At 34.9% G+C, this 18,102-nt stretch overlaps 1 protein-coding gene across 2 annotated transcripts in view; it reads left to right on the top strand.

The window, feature by feature from the left end:
- Nucleotides 1–18,102, top strand: part of LOC117110331 (kinesin-like protein KIF27) — a 52,469-nt gene that overhangs the window by 1,067 nt on the left and 33,300 nt on the right. Inside the window, exons 2-17 of one of the 2 annotated variants that reach the window (XM_033253013.1) lie at nt 3,084–3,149; nt 4,248–4,385; nt 5,064–5,150; nt 5,677–5,784; nt 9,313–9,445; nt 10,230–10,376; nt 10,681–10,842; nt 11,343–11,566; nt 12,304–12,488; nt 13,186–13,405; nt 13,659–13,745; nt 14,494–14,628; nt 15,584–15,745; nt 15,961–16,109; nt 16,983–17,074; nt 17,694–17,847. In XM_033253013.1, the coding sequence (XP_033108904.1) occupies nt 3,114–3,149; nt 4,248–4,385; nt 5,064–5,150; nt 5,677–5,784; nt 9,313–9,445; nt 10,230–10,376; nt 10,681–10,842; nt 11,343–11,566; nt 12,304–12,488; nt 13,186–13,405; nt 13,659–13,745; nt 14,494–14,628; nt 15,584–15,745; nt 15,961–16,109; nt 16,983–17,074; nt 17,694–17,847 (2,219 nt within the window). In that variant the 5' untranslated portion in view covers nt 3,084–3,113. Of the gene's footprint in view, nt 1–3,064; nt 3,150–4,247; nt 4,386–5,063; nt 5,151–5,676; nt 5,785–9,312; nt 9,446–10,229; nt 10,377–10,680; nt 10,843–11,342; nt 11,567–12,303; nt 12,489–13,185; nt 13,406–13,658; nt 13,746–14,493; nt 14,629–15,583; nt 15,746–15,960; nt 16,110–16,982; nt 17,075–17,693; nt 17,848–18,102 lie in introns of those variants that run through there. The other variant, XM_033253014.1, reaches the window with a different exon arrangement.

The raw sequence follows: 18,102 nt of genomic DNA, 5'->3' as shown, positions 1-18,102 counted from the left end.
ATATAATTTAACTGAATTTAGACATTCCTAAACATTAAAAAAAATGTAAAATAAGACTGAAATTTGATTTTTTTGTGTATTCCACACAAAAAATAAATGCGGATGGATTTTTCATGTTTGATTTTGCGATAGGTCTGTGAAGAAACATAGTAGGCGCCGAAAACATTAGCTTATCCAACACTGCTATTCTAGGCCTAGCCTTACCTCGATTTAGGTTCTGTTATCACACATAAAAACGGCCGACATGATATTTTCTGTTTTGACACTTGTGAAATATAATATTTCATAGGAATTATTTAAAATCTTTTAAAAAAATTATTCTGACCGAGATTTTGACAATTAAACAAACATATCTCAGGCCTACTTGATCGATCGCAGTGTGCGAGACGCGAAGTACAAAAACCAATTTCATTAGAGAGGGCGCACTTTAAATATTAAATGTATAAAGTATACATAAAAGCCAGAGCATTCCAGCGGATGCGATCTACAACCTCTGAATTTGCCTAGTAACGAAGAATTCGTAGAGAAAATGGTAATCTCCTTTGAGAAATAGTCTGTATTTATCATTTTTTTAAATTTTTTTGCGTAAAACTAAAAATTATGCCAATATTTTTCCATTGTTTATAATAAATAGAGTAATTCATATGCATTTTTTATTTTAAAAAAATCTTTTTTTAGTGAAGTTTTGCCAGGAATGGAGCTTTAATACAGCAGAAATAAAATTTATTTATTTATTTGTTTTAAAAATAACAAATTTAAAAAAAAAAATTTAAAAAAAAAAAAAGAAATGAAATTTATAAGTTCACGATCATTGGGGTGTAAAGTAAACAAAAAGTATTACCTTGAACCGTAGGACTTAGCTCATTTTTCCCTCTTGTGTCATCTTAGAAAAATAATTGGAATGTACGGTTGAAACTTTAAGTGGTGGCCAGACGAACTATTTTCTAACCCGGACTTTAAACAATTTACTGTCAAAGCAGAAAATGAGTTCCACCCATTTACTAACTCTCAGAGCGAATGCATTTTCTCTGATATTTAATCTTGGTTTAGGTTTGCGTGACTTCATAGAATGGCCTCTTGTTTTCAAATAACTTGCCATATCAAATATAGAATCAATCCTATCAATGTTATGTTATGTATTATTTTATACGTTTTAATAATATCAGTACGCTTTATTCTATAAGTTAATGTAGGTAATTTCAAAACATTAAGCCTAGAAGTATAATCCATTCCTTTTAGTTCCGAGACCAAACAAGTTAAACGTTGCTGTATATGCTCAAGAAACAATCTTTCTGGTAGTGCAGAAGCCAAAAAGATCCTCCAAACTACATAATAGGTCTGATCATTGATTTATACACGTATAACCTTTACTACCTAAGTGTCCGAATGCTCCAGTTATTAAACGTACGGTACAGTAATCTTTTATTTGCAGCACGAGCCACCTTAGAAACATGGGCTGAAAAGTTAAGCTTATTTTAATAATATCAACAACAGTACCCAAGTCGGTTTCTTCTGTGACAGTCTCAATAATCACTCTAGAATCACCTCTTCCAATATAATAATTAAACAATGTATTATTAAATCCAAAATGCATCACCTTGCGTTTATTCAAATTAAACAGAAACTGCCACTGAAGAGACCATTGGTAAAGAGCATCAATGTCTGCTTGAAGAGAAACTCTTATCAGCATCTGTCTTAAATGTACAATTTTTGTGTATTCCTCAAATAACTTTACTACAGAATCAGAAATAACCTCTGGCGCATCATTTATGAAAATGACAAATAACAGAGGCCCCAGGACACTACCTTGGGGAACCCTGCTTGTTACTTTACGCCACCCTGGAACGCCCTAATCCATTTCAGCAGATTGCCAAAAATGCCATAAGATTCTAACTTGAAAATTAATTTACCCTGAGGTATCTTGTCATAGGCCTTCTGAAAATCGAAGTACACATCAAATGGTAGCCATAGCCATAGTGTCCATTGGTTTAAGTAGTGAGTAGAGTCAGAGAGTGCCATCCGAATCTGAGGATGGGCAAAGGAGAAGTTTACCAATTTTATATAATTTGAAAACTGATTTTAACATACTCAGTTTAACATAATATCCCATTTTTGAAATTACGAATCTTGTGCGCGTTCATTTTGTAGATGCTCTAAACCAAGTTGGGGATGATGTACCAGGTACATCGCTCCATCCAAGTTTACCAACAGGCCATTTTAATGCATAGGATTAGGATGATTTTAGACGAGTTCTTTGTATATAATATTCAATGGTAGGCAAAGATGTACCGTAATTGTAGTCGACCTTGGTGGAGAAGACACTTTAAAAACTATTAGGCCTAGGCAGGCCTACTCACAGTTTGTGAAGCAATAGCAACGGACAAAAAATAGGTATGCTGTCATGACTTCCTTGGATAATAGGCCTACCTTTATTAGATGAATTTGATGCAGACTTGTAATCTTACGCCATAATTTTATAAGTTCAGTAGATCTCTTTAGGCCTCCTATACCGCCTAGGCATCGAAATGTTCACGCACTATAACCGACATTTTTTTGACGTTCAGTTGAACACTACGTCTGATTCAGGGTCTGACAATACAGTCCTTGTAATGATACACAAAGATGTCTTCTTCAACCAGGCCTATGATTACTTCTTCTTTGTCTACAGGCAAGATACATTTCATATCATAGGCATTTTAGGAAAAAAAAAATTTATTATTTATTTATTATTTTTGCACATCACAATTTAATGCATACTCTTAATTAAATATATTTATGCTTGCTTCAAACCACTAAATATGTGAAGATATATAAAGATAACATTTGGTGCTGGAGGCATTGGATCAAGATAATTTACATGGTCGGAGGCACAAAATATTTTTTCCAGATTTTCCAGATAAAATTAGATTTTATTTTATCATTACGTCAAAGTAAATACAAATAGACAAGTGTACGAGTTTTACTAACTACATTGATTATTAAATGCAGTGTCATGTATAACAATATGGTTACTTTTGCTATTAAAAATAAATTTGAATTTTTGTGTTTTATCACAAGTGTCAAAAATGATTTGCACTTTACAGAGCATGTATTCATAAAAGTATTCAGTTGAAATGGCACAAGAAGTACCTGTACGTGTTGTTGTAAGGGTAAGTAGCCTGAAATTGTTAATCCAAAAAATATGTCAATTATATTCTCAAAAAATACAAATTTCAGTACAGCCAAACAATCTGTTATGGCAATAAAAATAGTTTATCTGCCTAGCTCTACTTATTAGTAGAATAGTAAGTTGCTTGATTACACTTGTTATCTCTGATCAGTGTATTGTATCCGACTGCTAATTGGTTAATTGTAAGACTATTGCTAATTATGTATGCATAAGCTCTTTTCTATTTGGTTTTCAATTTTTTACTTCACACACCTGATGAAGCTGGCATTGACTGCTAGCGAAAGCTTGTGTTAAATAAAACATCTAAGTTAGTCTCAGAGTGCTGCCTTTTAATTTTCTTTGTATATTGTTTCGATTAACACAGCTTCATTACCACATTTATCAATAAAAATCATGAAAATGAAAAAGAAAATCTTAGAAAAAATATTAATAAAAGCAAAATGTAGAAAGCACATTTAGTATATTGACTATATAATTATGGTATTACAAAAGTGATATTGAAGATTGTTCAAAGAGCATTTTAATTAAAATTATTTTTTCATTCTGGTATGAAATTTTTAGGCTAACAACTACGTTAGTTTTAATTCAGCAAAGCATAATGTACATAAAAAGAAATGACAAGGAATACCTCACATGCTTATCGTAGGCTCACTTTATTCTGTTATTTGTGTCCACCTAGAGAACATTAATTATAAATGCACCTGTTTTATCATATCCTTTTATGTACAGTACAGGTACTACAGTATTCTTTGGGAGCTTTGCCTATGAATCATGTTTTAAGAGGTACAATGTAATTTTTTTTTTCAAATAATCATGCCAGTTTGGCTAAAGCCATTGTACATCTGCAATAAAATTTTATTGCAATAAAAATTCATGAACATTAGTGGGGTTTAATTTATATTTCCTTATATTTTAAGATTCATCTTTAACATAATATTCTCTTTATGACTTCTGACCTGCCTGCATGTAATTAATAGTATCCTTGTAAAGTTGTAGTTAAAATAGTTACAGTAAAATTTACTGATTATTATGAGAGGTTATGTATGTGTTTAATTAACCATTTTTATCCTGTTACTAGGTAAGACCACTACTTGCCAAAGAGAAGCTCCATCGCCATGAGCAATGTGTGCGTGTCCTGTCAAACTCTCACCAAGTGGTGCTAGGCCGGGACCGAGCCTTTACCTTTGACAGTGTCCTGGGTTCAAAGAGTACTCAGGTGAGGTCGCAACATTCTTTTATGCAGTGATGTAACAAAGCGGCCCCTGTCTGAGGCTTCTTTGGCCCTGCTACACTGGGGGCTGGGTCCAGGTACAGCCTAATTGAGGTGTACGTTTGCAAACCTGCCTATACCACTTCGGTGTTCTTGACATATTAGCTGCATATTATTATACTGTATTCTTTTTTAGCTCTTTAGAAGGCCCCGTTCGACTAATTTTTTGAGGCAGAAATATTTTTTTGTAGTCCTTTTACTTTGTTCTCTACATTTTCATGGGTTGTCGTCATTTCAGGGTACTGCCATAGTGCTAATTCAAATTCAAATTTAATTTGAGAACAGTTTGATTAAACAAAATAATAGGATTTAATAGTTGAACTTTCAGCTGTGATTGTTTCATTGGCAAGATGTATTTTTTACAGTAATCTTAAATAAACAAAATAAATAAATAAAAAACCTGCCCCTATTTATCATTTAAAAAAAAAAAGAAGGGCAAACAAACAATTTATTTTATTTGGCCTTATGGTGAACATTTTAAAGAAAACCACCATTCCATATCACTGGAATATATTATATTATCGCTTATTAACACATTAGGAGAGAACCAATTACTGTTTTTGAAAATCTGATTTACCAGATTGATGTCAAAATGTTTTTTTTTTTTTTTTTTTTTTTTTATAGGAGGAAGTGTATAGCACTTGTGTTGAAGGACTTGTTTCCAGTCTGTTTGAGGGTTACAATGCAACAGTATTCGCTTATGGTCAAACTGTAAGCCTTATTTACTCATTTATTTATTTTTAAATATTTTTAAGAATCTGATGATATTAATATTCTGGTATCCTTCAATGTACATTGACATAGTATTGTACCTTTATAAGAATATTTCAAAATAGGCCTTCTGTTATGAACTATTTAGAAATCCATCAAAAAATAAATTTAAATTAATATATTGAATATTTAATTTGAAATGATCAAATCCAATGAGACAAAAAAAAAAAAAACATGAATAGGTTTTCACTTGCTAGAATTGTTTTATTTTATTCTATTTTTTTTATTTGAAAGCTATATATTAACTGTTTTAAATGTACAAAGTAAATAATTTGAATATGTTTTAAAAATTTATTTTTAGCACATCACAGGCTATTAATTAATGCAAAGTCTATGTGAATAATTCATGATTTAATATTAATTCTTAATGATATTATACTCAGTGTTTGGCATTTCTAATGATACTGTATTATTAATTCTCAATGGACTACTGTACTGTTGACTCTTATTGATTTCTTTACAAAAGGGTTCTGGGAAGACGTTCACAGTTGGTGGTGGTAATTACATCAACATAACGAATGATGAATATGGAATAATACCAAGAGCTGTGCAACATATATTCAACAAAATAAAGGTATCCAATTATACATTGCCTCACTAATATTGTGGTATCTGGCGGTAGCCACTGGGTGCGTGCTGAACCATGGAGATCTCTAGGTCCCCAGTTCAATTCCTATCGCTGCCTCTCCTTGTATTTTAGCTCGAGGGCTGAAATACAAGTTATTATAGCGCACCGTCTTTCGGATGAGACGTTAAAGCCGTTGGTCCCGTGTGCATTGATGGCCCATGTGCACGTTAAAGAACACAGTACTCTCATCGGAAAAGAGTAGGGGATTGTCTCCCGGTGTACTGCCCAATCACCACCAGAAGGACCCCACTGGAAATAAGTCTTTTAGACTTTCGTGGGCTATCCTTGGCGTTTACACCCAGTAAATCCAATATTGTCTATTATCAATCAATCAACCAAACATAAGTCAATGTAATATATTTGTTTACATTTATGAGCATATTATTTCATAATTCTGATGGTTACCTTTTGTTAAGTTAAATGTGTTTATTCTGAAACCGACATTAATGGTTCAGGTGTCTCAAGTCACAGGAGTTTCCGGAAATAGGAACATAAGTCAATGTAATATATTTGTTTACATTTATGAGCATATTATTTCATAATTCTGATGGTTACCTTTTGTTAAGTTAAATGTGTTTATTCTGAAACCGACATTAATGGTTCAGGTGTCCCAAGTCACAGGAGTTTCCGGAAATAGGGGGAAAAATCTGCCAGAAAAAATAAAAAACCATCTTCCGAAAATTCACGATATTTGCATGTTTTTACTACTGTATTATCAATTGTTCCCCCCCCCAACATAAGTCAGTGTCCATGGGTATAACCAAAGAGTATAAAACTGCAAGAGGTCCGACTGCCAGGGATTCTTTGGAACACAATCCTATTTCAAAAAGTACTACCCAAAAGGGGCGTGGCCTTTAAAAGAACGTAAAGTGCGTTCATATCGAACGTGTGCTGCGCGTCTATAGAATGTATGCTGGAATTCGAAACGCAGTACGCTTTCAATAGGAACGCCTTTTACGTTCTTATGAAGGACACGCCCCTTCGTGGGAGTACTTTTTAACTTTCCATTGCCTGTATACAAAAAAAAGGCAGTCGGACCTCTTGCAGTTTTATACTCTTCGGTATAACCATATAAAATTTGATGCATTAAAAAAGCTTATTAAACATAACTCCCAGAAGTGGCTTCATCCAACCCACCTTTGGACCACTGATGATTGTAATTTGTATAACTACACTAAAATTAGTATAAAATTTGCATAATAATTTTAATGAATGACAAGTGAAAGTTCGGACCATAATTGTTTGATTTAAATATGCATTCAGAAAAATAATAACCTTTTTTGATAGTGTAAGTACAAATATATGAAAGCTGACATTTGGCATAGAATTGATATTGTATATCATATAATCTGGTAAATAAAGGAAAAGTTTTACCATACTATATAACTAATATGCCATCTGGTAGTTTAACTTGCACTTGTGCATGTTGAAAGTCAAAGAATGTAAACAAATAAGCCAGCCTATCACAGAGCATATGAACACGTATGATGAAACACAACCATTCATTACCACCAACAACCCGGGTAATTCAACTACATCAATGAACACATTGCTCATTGATGCATACCTCATTTGCATTTTCTACATAGATGTAATGTATACTTTGTATCTGTGATATGTGTAGTCTATTTCGTGAATACTTACCTGGATAACCGACTAATTGCCATTGTTCCCAAAACGGAACACCCCTTCGGGAAAAAAATGGAACAGTCCGACCCAAGGCGCCATGTGCAAACCGTCTCCCTAACAAACGTTGTTCGAAGTCGGATCATCTAGCCTTTGAAAACTAGCAGGAATTTTCAAGCAATTCTGTTCTCCTTGGATTTATTTTTGCCTTGGATTTATTTTCAACTAGTGGTTGACAAGATATCCTTTTTATTGTAGTCTCGATCGGTTTCCATGTCCGCTCGCAAGTCTTTATGCTCGGCGTGTGGGGGGGCCCAAACCGAGTGTTAAGCTCGACCGGCACTCAGAGTGCGAGATTTGTGCGCGCTGGCCCCCGACTAAGTTTGCGGCGGCTCTGGATTGGGCAGCTCAGACTGCCACTCGATCTCAGAGTTCGCTGTCGGCTGCGTCGGGGGTTGTAGCGGCGCAGGATGACTCTCCTCCTCCGCTCGAGGGTTCGTCAGCTTCGCTTTTGGCGGGTCCTTCCCCTCCGCTGGACCTGGCGCTGGTTTCGTTGATTTCAGAGCAGGTGGGCCGGGTGGCTCGGGAGGTTTTCGCCGGAATGCGGGCCGCTTCGGCGGTGCCGGATCCTCCGGTTCCCCCTGCCCCTCCTGTCCCTGGGGATGGGTTCCGTGTGGCCGGCGAGTCGCCTATGGACGACTCGTCCGAGCATCTTGATTTCGGAATCTGAGGACACTGTCCTCGGCTCCGATCTCTCAGCTCGTGGCCCGGGCGATGCCGCCCATCCTAGACCATTTTGAGACTCCGTGCCGGGGTGGTTTGGGGGCGGGCCTGTGGGGGCCGCCGGCTCCTGCACGTCCCGCCCACCCTGTCCCGGTTGTGGGACTCCACCCAGACCTCATCCTTCGCCTGAATTCCTAGCGAAGAAGCAGACTCTGGCGCATTCCCCTCCGCCTGTCTTCATTCCCACCATTTCCTCGCACTCTTCAGTGCAGGAGGACAGGGTTTGGTGCCCTGTGCGAGCTCTGCGGTTTTACATTCATCGCACGCGTCCGTTGCGCAGCACGGATTCGCATTTGTTTGTGTCTTCAGTTCGGCCCCATGGGCCTGCTTCTGTTGATACCATTGCTCGCTGGGTGGTTTCGGCCATCAAAGCCGCTTATGCGTCAGCTCGCAAGCCTCCGTCTGCCCACATGCATGAGGTTCGCGGCACGGTGGGTTCTTGGGCCCTCTTTCACAGGGTCTCCCTCGCCGACATTCTGGCAGCGGCATGGTTGAGATCGGAGACTACGTTTTCATCTTGCTACTTGCGGGATGTCCTGTCGACCCAGGCGTCGGTAGCGGCTGCTGTGTTAAAGCCGTCTCTGTAGGTAAGTCTTCTGGTTTCTGATCACGCCCGCCTCCTCTTTACGCTGCTAATCTGGCAATTAGTCGGTTATCCAGGTAAGTATTCACGAAATAGACTACACAAATCAATCGTGATGTTGGTAGTCTATGGGTGAGATACTTACCTGGATAACCTTCCCTCCCTTCTTACCCTCGCCGTGATCGTGTCGATCTTTAGGGAATGAGGACGTTTGTTAGGGAGACGGTTCGCACATGGCGCCTTGGGTCGGACTGTTCCATTTTTTTTCGAAGGGGTGTTCCGTTTTGGGAACAATGGCAATTAGTCAGTTATCCAGGTAAGTATCTCACTCATTGACTACCAACATCACGATTGATTTGTGTAATATTTATTCTTTTTGCAAACGTACACAACTAGGTTTGTTTATTATATTCCTTGACTTTTGACATACACAAGCATGAGTCAAACTTCAAAATGACCTATAGTAACGTTTTTTTTCTTAGTCCAATGAAAATGTGGAACATACCATTACTGTGTCATACATTGAAATCTACAAAGAGGAACTACGTGACCTCCTGGATAGAGAGACTAGCAGTAAGGACATGCACATCAGGGAGGATGAACATGCCAACACAGGTATGGTTATAATTTTTACTTAACACGTTCGCTGCCAGCGATGAGTATACTTGTCCCACAGGGTGTTGTCATCAAACCCTGGGTAACATTCTAACGTTTATTACGTCATTGTTATACATTTTAGAACCACAGACTTAAGGCTGGTAGTTTGGGAAAGATACGCCTAGACGATAAACGTGAAATAACGTATGTACGTTTGTTGTGTTCTGTTGCCGGCCATAACTTGATTGCATGAAGGGAGGCGGCCTGTGAACATATACCAAGCCATGTAAAAATCACATTTGGCGACAAGTTTACTCGTCCCCTAATATTTTGCGCCAATTTATTAGCCACACTATTTTAATAGTATGACTATATAAAATTTACAAAAAGTGTGTTTGTACATGTACTGTATACTTGTTTTGGCACCTGGGAAGGAACCTAAAAAAGGTCTGGCAGTCAGTGTGTTAAAGGCATTTTCATTTGGGCCTTTTTTAATGACATCAAGTCTTTTTATTAATTTTATGAAGTCATTTTGCTCAGTCATTTTTGGGCAATTTTACAGAAATAGTTGTAGGCCCATTATTAACTATGAGAATAAGATTGAAGATATTTTTTTATAACAAAAGTCATATTTTCCTTTTTACTTAATTAAAGTAATGATACCTGTGTAGAAGTTTGTTGTACACATTTTAAATTGCAAGGAGATTAGTAAGTTTGTTGTTGCTGTTGCATTACAGCTATATGAGCAAATGGCTATCATATCATTTAAATTATGAGTTTTAACTTGGGGTTTTCCCACCAGTTATAATTGGAGCCAAGGAAACGCCATGTGGTTCAATGGAAGATGTGATGAGTTGCCTTGCGTCTGGTTCCTCTCATCGTCAGACAGGTTCTACGAATATGAATGAGCATTCTAGTCGATCTCACGCTATCTTCACCATAGTCTTGCGTGAGTTTTATACACATGTATATGTTGTACTTTTATAAGTATAATTTTAAAAATATAAATATATACATTTATTTAGATAGAAATGTAAGATTTGGGCATTTTTAGACATTGACAATATTAGAACATGGATCATTGAAAATGTTTATAAAATATACAATTAAATTATTTAGTTTTGTTAATCTAAATATATTAGATAACTTATTAATTTATCAAGTAAATCATGGTTCAGCTGTTTACGTAAGATTTTTTTTTTGTTTGTTTTTTTTTATAATGAATAAGTTTTTTTTATTTTTTCAATTTCTAGATCAAAATTGGCAGGATGAAGATGAGAAAGATAGGAAACCAAACAAAAACCATGAGGATGATGTGACATACAATCACCTTAGAACGTCCAAATTCCACTTTGTGGATCTAGCTGGCTCAGAAAGAGCCCATCGTACTGGAAACGCAGGAGAAAGGTTCAAAGGTAACAACTTGCACCTGTGATAATTGAATCAATAATTGTCTACATACTGCACATTGTTCAGGATATTTGTATTTGGTTCAACAAGAACTATATAGTTAAATTCAAATCATATTGAATTGAGCCCCCAATTGAGCCTTCATTTGCTATAATCTACTAGAAAAGTCACATAAATGTTTTTTACAACATGCACATGCTCATGCAAACCTGTTCTTAAAAGTACAATGTCAACTTTTAGGGGATTTTTTGTTTATTTTTTTAATTATTTTCGTTTCTACCTTTTGTGGAGCACAGAAAACTATGTAATTATTAATGCATCTTTTATTGTTATGTGTTATTAAGTGTATGGGTGTGGTATCTGGATTTGTGTTAAATTCTAAGGACGTTCATTACATTTAAATGTCTAATTATTTTATGTACCATGTAGTTCAAAATTGAACATTTTTGTGTAAAATTTTTGTAATGTATTTTCTAATTCCAACAATCTTATTTTGTGTCTATAGAATCTGTTTACATCAACAGTGGTCTCTTAGCATTAGGTAATGTAATTAGCGCCCTCAGTGACCAGAAGAAGAAGAATGCTCATATCCCATACCGAGATTCAAAGATAACAAGGATCTTGAAGGACTCCCTCGGTGGTAATGCCAAGACATGTATGATAACGTGCATTAGCCCATCAGCAGTCAATTTTGATGAGACGTTGAACTCTCTGAAATATGCGAACAGGGTATGTAAATATATGTGTAAATAATTTACGTAGCATGCAAATACTGTATAATATGCAGGTATGTAAAAGTAAATTTTGTAGTAGTTTATGTAGAGTATTTGATGAAAGGTTTCTTTATTGTTGAACCAAGTGATAAAAATGTACTCAGATAGAAACGTCCATTTAAGTTTTTATCACTTGGTTCAACAGAAAAGAAATCTCTCAAAAAGTTTACTGTGGAACCACAAGAATCTCTTTTCTGATAATGTAGAGTATGCAGATATACACATGGCATATGTAGATTAAGTATGAAGGCATGCATATAGGATATGAGATAAGCAAATAAAGTATTGAGCAATTCAATAAATTGATCTTCATGCATTGAAAAGAGAACAGGTAAATCAAAGTTGGAAAGGTAAGCACCAAACAAATGCTAAGCATCTATGCAAAGTTGGCCAACCCCAAGCAAAAGAATGTTACAGATTTATATTATTGCGCCTTAAATTGGTGGTGTTTGGATTTTATCTGCCTTGTTTTTTTTCTCACTTTCCGGTTTTCATCACAGAATATTAGTAAAAATTACCAAATAAAGTGAAATGCTCTGATCTTCATGAAATAGCGCTATATAAATAATGTAATGTATGATATAAATTACTATATTACTGAATCAAAGATAAGAAATTTATTTCAAAAATACTGTCCTATATTTAATTTAGAAATATATGATAATTTATAAAAATTTAATTTGCTTTTAACAGGCTAAAAACATAAAGAATAAACCAATAGTGAACCAGGATGTTCAGTCTATTAGGATGGAGGAGATGCAAACTGAAATCCAAGCACTACGAGAGGAGTTACAGCGACAGAAGACCGCGTTCGGAAATGCTGAACAGAGTGGAGAAGATAAAGAGAGAGTCCTCACCCTTGAAAAGCAAATGCGAAGGTTTGATAACATAATTAAAAAAAAAAAAAACAATTTTGCAATGTTTAATACATTCTGTGGGAATTGTCAAAAAAATTAAATGCTATGAAGGCAGATAGAGATAATGTTTAAGATAGATTAATTAATCTATTAATTAATAGATAGATTTAGATAGATAGATTTAATTTTTAAGATAGAGTAATCTTTAGCATCATAGAGAACAATAGACTGGATTCTAAATTTTGTCTTAACTATTATTTGTGACCTTTTATAACTTTTAGAATGCATTTACTTATCTATAATCAGAAAACAAAAACATAAATATATAAATAATTGAATAAAATTAACAAATACAGGAGACAATAACATTCAGTACACTGACTGGGTTAATACTTGCTCTTAAACTTATTGATTAATAAGCAGTTATTGTAGTTGTGAGCCATTATGCTAATTAAAAATTATTGCACAAAGTTAGATTACTGCATGAAGCCATTCTACAATAATATCTATCTAGCATATAACTATATTATTTAATGTTACATACAATTTGGCTTAACCGCAAAACACAGTGTGGATGTAAAGCTGTAACAGGGTGAAAACAACATTCTGGCATTATACAATTTTTCTATAATTTGTAAAACTACATGCTTTTTGGATAGAGATAAAAAGGAAATTAACATGCAAACTTTAAGAAAAAATAAATTGTGTTTCTATATAGTATCAAAACAACATGCGCTCATTTCAAAGTGTGCACCGAGGAAGCAAAGAAGATTTTCATGGATCTTTTGAACTTACAAGTGGTGAACAAACCCCAGGCTGGATCTATTCAGAATTGGATGGATCTGGTAGAGGAGGCTAACAGCCACATAAATTCTGAGCAGGAGGAAAGTGACCAAGGTAGCACCAGAGTGGCTGAATTGGAGTCTAAATTGAAGAAGGTATAAATATATATATTTTTTTAATACTGAAAATGGCTATTTGATGTCATCATTTTTTAGCTATATTCTTCCTTATAGTTTTTTTGAAAATGTAAATACCCTGAGCTCCTGTTTTCTGATTGGCTATTAAGCATCTAGGCGCATTCCCAGTGTGCATGTTTGCTCACCTTTGCAGTTTACTAGGATTGTCTATGATGTGGGCTAATATTGTGTTTATGAGAATCATTATTGTTGATTTTTTTTTTCTTTCTAGGCCCTGGCTGATCTTGCAAGTGATGAGGAAATTTTTGCTGAGAAAGTCAAGGAAGCAAACATGCTACAAGAACGTGTTGAAGAATTGGTGAGTTCACATTTATAGCAAGGAAATTGGTGACCCCCTCGCACTCATGTTTTTTACATTTATTGAAAGAGAATTGGTGATTCTCACTCACATTTATTACGTTCACATGTATAGCAAGAAAATTGGTAATACCCACGCACTTTACACAATGTTCACATTAAATTTTTTTATTCAAAGAGAATGGTAATTTTCACTTACTCATTATGTTCACTTTTATAGTAACAGTATAGATATAAAAAAAAAAGTTTTACTCTACCCATTGCTATAAACACATAAGAACTACCATCCTAGGATTACAGCTTTCTTTCCAAAAGAGAGCAATGCAAACCAAAATTAAGACAGAAAAGCAAAAAAATAAATATAAATATGTAATTGAAAAAGTAATACATCTTGAAGGCATAACATCTGATTTAAAATTGGAATCAATGGACACACAGAATGCAGTTAAAATATTCTTAATTGAATTCAAATGGAAACATGTTTCTTCCTTTCCAAGTACAGATCATTTTAATCATACCCTAAATTTATATTTATTAATGCTGAAATACATTGTTAATTGAATCTGGAGACAGCATCTTTTTATTAAACTAAATTTGTCTCTTAACTTAAGAATATTTGTTTAGCACACTTAATTATCATCTAAGTATAGGCTCAGTTTGATCTGCATTTAATTTCTGAATATAACCATCTCCATTTTTTTTTTCATTTAGTCAAGATTGATATTGTGGTTTTATAAAATATCTTACAGGAGAAATCTGGGCTAGAGATGGCAAGTTTTGTTGAAGAAGCAATGGAGAGAAACAGACTGCAAGAGGAAGCCTTAGTACAACAGCAGATTAAGATTGATGAGTTGACTGAGCTGCTAAGGGACCTTGAAGATAAGGTTTGTAATTCTAAAGTCGATTGAGGCTTATATACAAATCAGCATATCCACATGCTACAAGAACGTTCACTGCCTCAGGAGAATGAAAACATTTAGTGTGTAATTTGATTAAGTAAAATTGAAGCCTACAAGCTAGAATGGATTTGGATTTCTAAGCTATTGGAAGCTTCTTTGGAATTTCTAAGCTATAATGAAATATTTTTTCTGCAATATTAAACATTGCAAGTTGTCTACAATTGCTGCTTTTCTATTTCAGTTCTTTAAAATTGATTTCTAGAAGTTCCAAAAATTATAATTTTAATACAGGTACGTCTCTCTCTAATTAAAAGCCACCTCCAATTAAAGACCACTTTTCTGTGGCCCTATTCATTCATTTATTTGAGCAATAGTTAACAAACTGTACAGACATAAAATTCAAGTAGGAACAAGGACAAAAATTGAAAGATTGAAAGATGTTTAAAACTAAAAAAGAGTCTTGGGAAAATGGTTAATAAAAAAAATTGCTTAAGAAAACAAGATTGAAACAATGATTATATTAGTAATTATTAAGATAATTACAATTAAAACTTTCCAAAATGTTTCTCAAAACAGTTTTGCAAAAGCTAGTCTTGATAAAATTGTTTTGAACTTTTAAAAAGCGTTTAAATTTAAGAATTGGATTAATGCAGATAAAACACATCACATGGGAAATACAAAAAATAAGACATATAACAAATGTGTTTTATCTTTATTATTCTAATTAGAAACCAATGCTGCTAAAGACCAGGGAATCCTCGGTCCCAAAAATGATCTTTAATTGGATGGAGACCTGTAATAATAGTTCATTTCGTGAATACTTGCCGATATAACCCAACCGAATGTTCCTAATTGAATATGCCCACAAAGAAAATGGAACCATCCATCCCCAGCACCTCATAATAATTAGAATTCTTATCATCGTGTTGTTTGTTGACAGGAAAGACAAAATGTGAGCACAATAGACCCTTTGCCAGTTTCAAGTCGAAGAGCAAAGTCAGTGCCTGCTCATTTGATTGGTCGAAGAAGAACGACCTCTGAATCTGGGGCTAGTGGTCCAGAGAGACCCCAAAGTAGGCGCTTACACACAAGTCCACCCTTGGTATGTAGTTATAGTGTGTGTTGGCTGATTGGCTAATTGATTTTACTCTTTACTTTCATATGAATGTTATATATTGTGACCTTGTGTCACATATTTAAATTGTGGTTGTATCAAACAGACTATAATCATGTCAAAGTTGTAGTGATTTTTCTCTCTTACTGATTTATTGTTTCATTTATTTGTTTATTTAATTTATTGTTTTTTTTTTTATATAGTTTTCTCTAGATCGTATTGTTCAGGGTTTCCGAGCCAGAAGTCAGGTTCTTGTGAAGCGTATTGAAGATGATGATGAAGTGCTCCATCAGCAGTTTGGTGGCTCCCTTGAAGATAGCTCTGATGATTCTGAATTTAGTGCTAATAATAGGTACAGTATGATGTAATCTTACGGGTCAAACATTTTTTTCTCTATGGTTTCAATTTTAGTAGTAACTAGTAACTGCCCCTGTAAGTCAGGAATTATCCTTAAAAACTCTCAGAAAAGGTCAGGAAATATCCCCAGCAAATCCCCAATAACTCAAGAATTACTCCTAACAACTCACTTGATAGGATATATCTGCCCATTAAAGAATATCAAACAAATGTAATAAGACAGCAAGTGAAGTTAAAAACAGAATACAGTTCACCCTCCAATTCGAGACCACCTTTGGGACCTGAAAATCTGGGGTGGTCTCAGAGTTGGTCCCAATTAGAGGGCTAGCTTTTTGTTGGAAGATTGAAGATTGACATTTGGGTCTTTTAAAAAAGGGTCTCGAATTAGAGGGGTCTCGGAATTAGAGGCGTCTCGAATTGGAGGGCGCACTGTACGACAAAATGTAGTTTAGCTCTTGTGTTTTTTAGACTGACGGTTCACAAACTGTAGCTGAACTTGTAGAGTGGAGCACTTGCCTTCCCATCCTGTGGTTCTGGGTCCAATTTCTGTTATGGTAGCTGGACTTTTTTTTGTGACCAAAAACAAACCTACTCTCTTTGCCCCTAGTGAATGTTTGTCTTGTGTAGGGGATTACCACTTAGATGTGATTAAGTTTGCTATTAGCATATTTTTAGTGCTTGGGCTTAAATATTATATTTTTAAATAAAAAGATAGTTCAGGCCTTTTATTATAACACTTTTCCAGTGGGTCAGGGAAAAGCCTGTTAAATTGTACTAATAATAATAAAATAACAAAAATGATGATATTATTATTATTATTATTTATTATTATTATTATTGTAATTATTATACATTTGTATCTTTGCAGCCCATTGGGTCAAACATGGAGTTACAAGAAGACCATGAAGTCTGCTCCTGGTGGGACATCTCGCATTGGAAGGAAAAGTAAAATTCCAACTGGTAATGTTTATGAATTTATTCAGTTGTAGTTAGATGACATTTTTTTTGTTGATAAATTTCAGTATTTGGTTATGTATTTTTTATTAGATAGATAGTAATACAGAGTTGAATTATAATTGTAATAAACAGTAATTCAATGTGTAACCTACAGCCATAATATTGGTGCTGGTTCGAACGACATGCTTGCCTATGGTACCGGAGGTAGAATAAGTCTTCTCGGATAAGGTCCATAAACCGTAGGCCCAGTGTACACAACTGGCTCATGTGTGGGAGTTATCCCGGTGTACTGGTCCATAGCCCCTGTTGTAGACAGATGAGAGTAGCTGGTACCAGTTTATCAGCCAGCTGAGACACGAAGAGACCCTTAGGGGAGAAGAAAGTCACTTTGAGCACTCTGATCTTTATGAAATAGCGCTATATAAATGATGTTTTGTATGTATGATTGAGGGGATGACTGAAATTTAATCTAAGGCACAAAATGCATATTTGACTAAAAACTCGGGAACGGTTAATGAGATCCAGGTTTTTTATATTTTAAATACTGGGAGAAAAAGAGGCGTAACCACCCTTTTTAAAACATTTATTTATGTCTTTCGTCTTTCAATTTTTTTTTGTTCAGGTACAATGGTATTAAATGATGGTCTTGAAAGATCAGAGTTGGATGTAGATGATTTAAGAACAAGCACCGAACAAAATGAAAAGAAAGTGCGAGAGTCACAACTACGTTCCAATCAGGCCCACCAGAAAATGAGAGAACTCACTCTGAATATAAGGTGAGTTTCATTTATTTTTCTTCAACCTGATATAAATAATATTTAATAATGTTTTTGGCTTTATTGCAAGTAAAATATTTAAAATGTTTATTTTTGCTCATGTATTGTTTTCCCCTCATCTGCGACTAAAGCTTTGTATTTTCAAATACCTGAGTATGTGATCTTTAAAATGAGAGGTCATTCATTCAAATTGGACATTTCAAACCTAAGTTATTGGAAAGTGAAAGTACAGTACTCTTAGAGTCAAGATAAACA

Source organism: Anneissia japonica, unplaced genomic scaffold, assembly GCF_011630105.1.
Source record: "Anneissia japonica isolate Jap-2015-1 unplaced genomic scaffold, ASM1163010v1 scaffold5350_len443212_cov192, whole genome shotgun sequence".
In the NCBI taxonomy this organism is placed as follows: domain Eukaryota; kingdom Metazoa; phylum Echinodermata; class Crinoidea; order Comatulida; family Comatulidae; genus Anneissia; species Anneissia japonica.
This window is presented reverse-complemented; position numbering and strand designations above follow the sequence as displayed.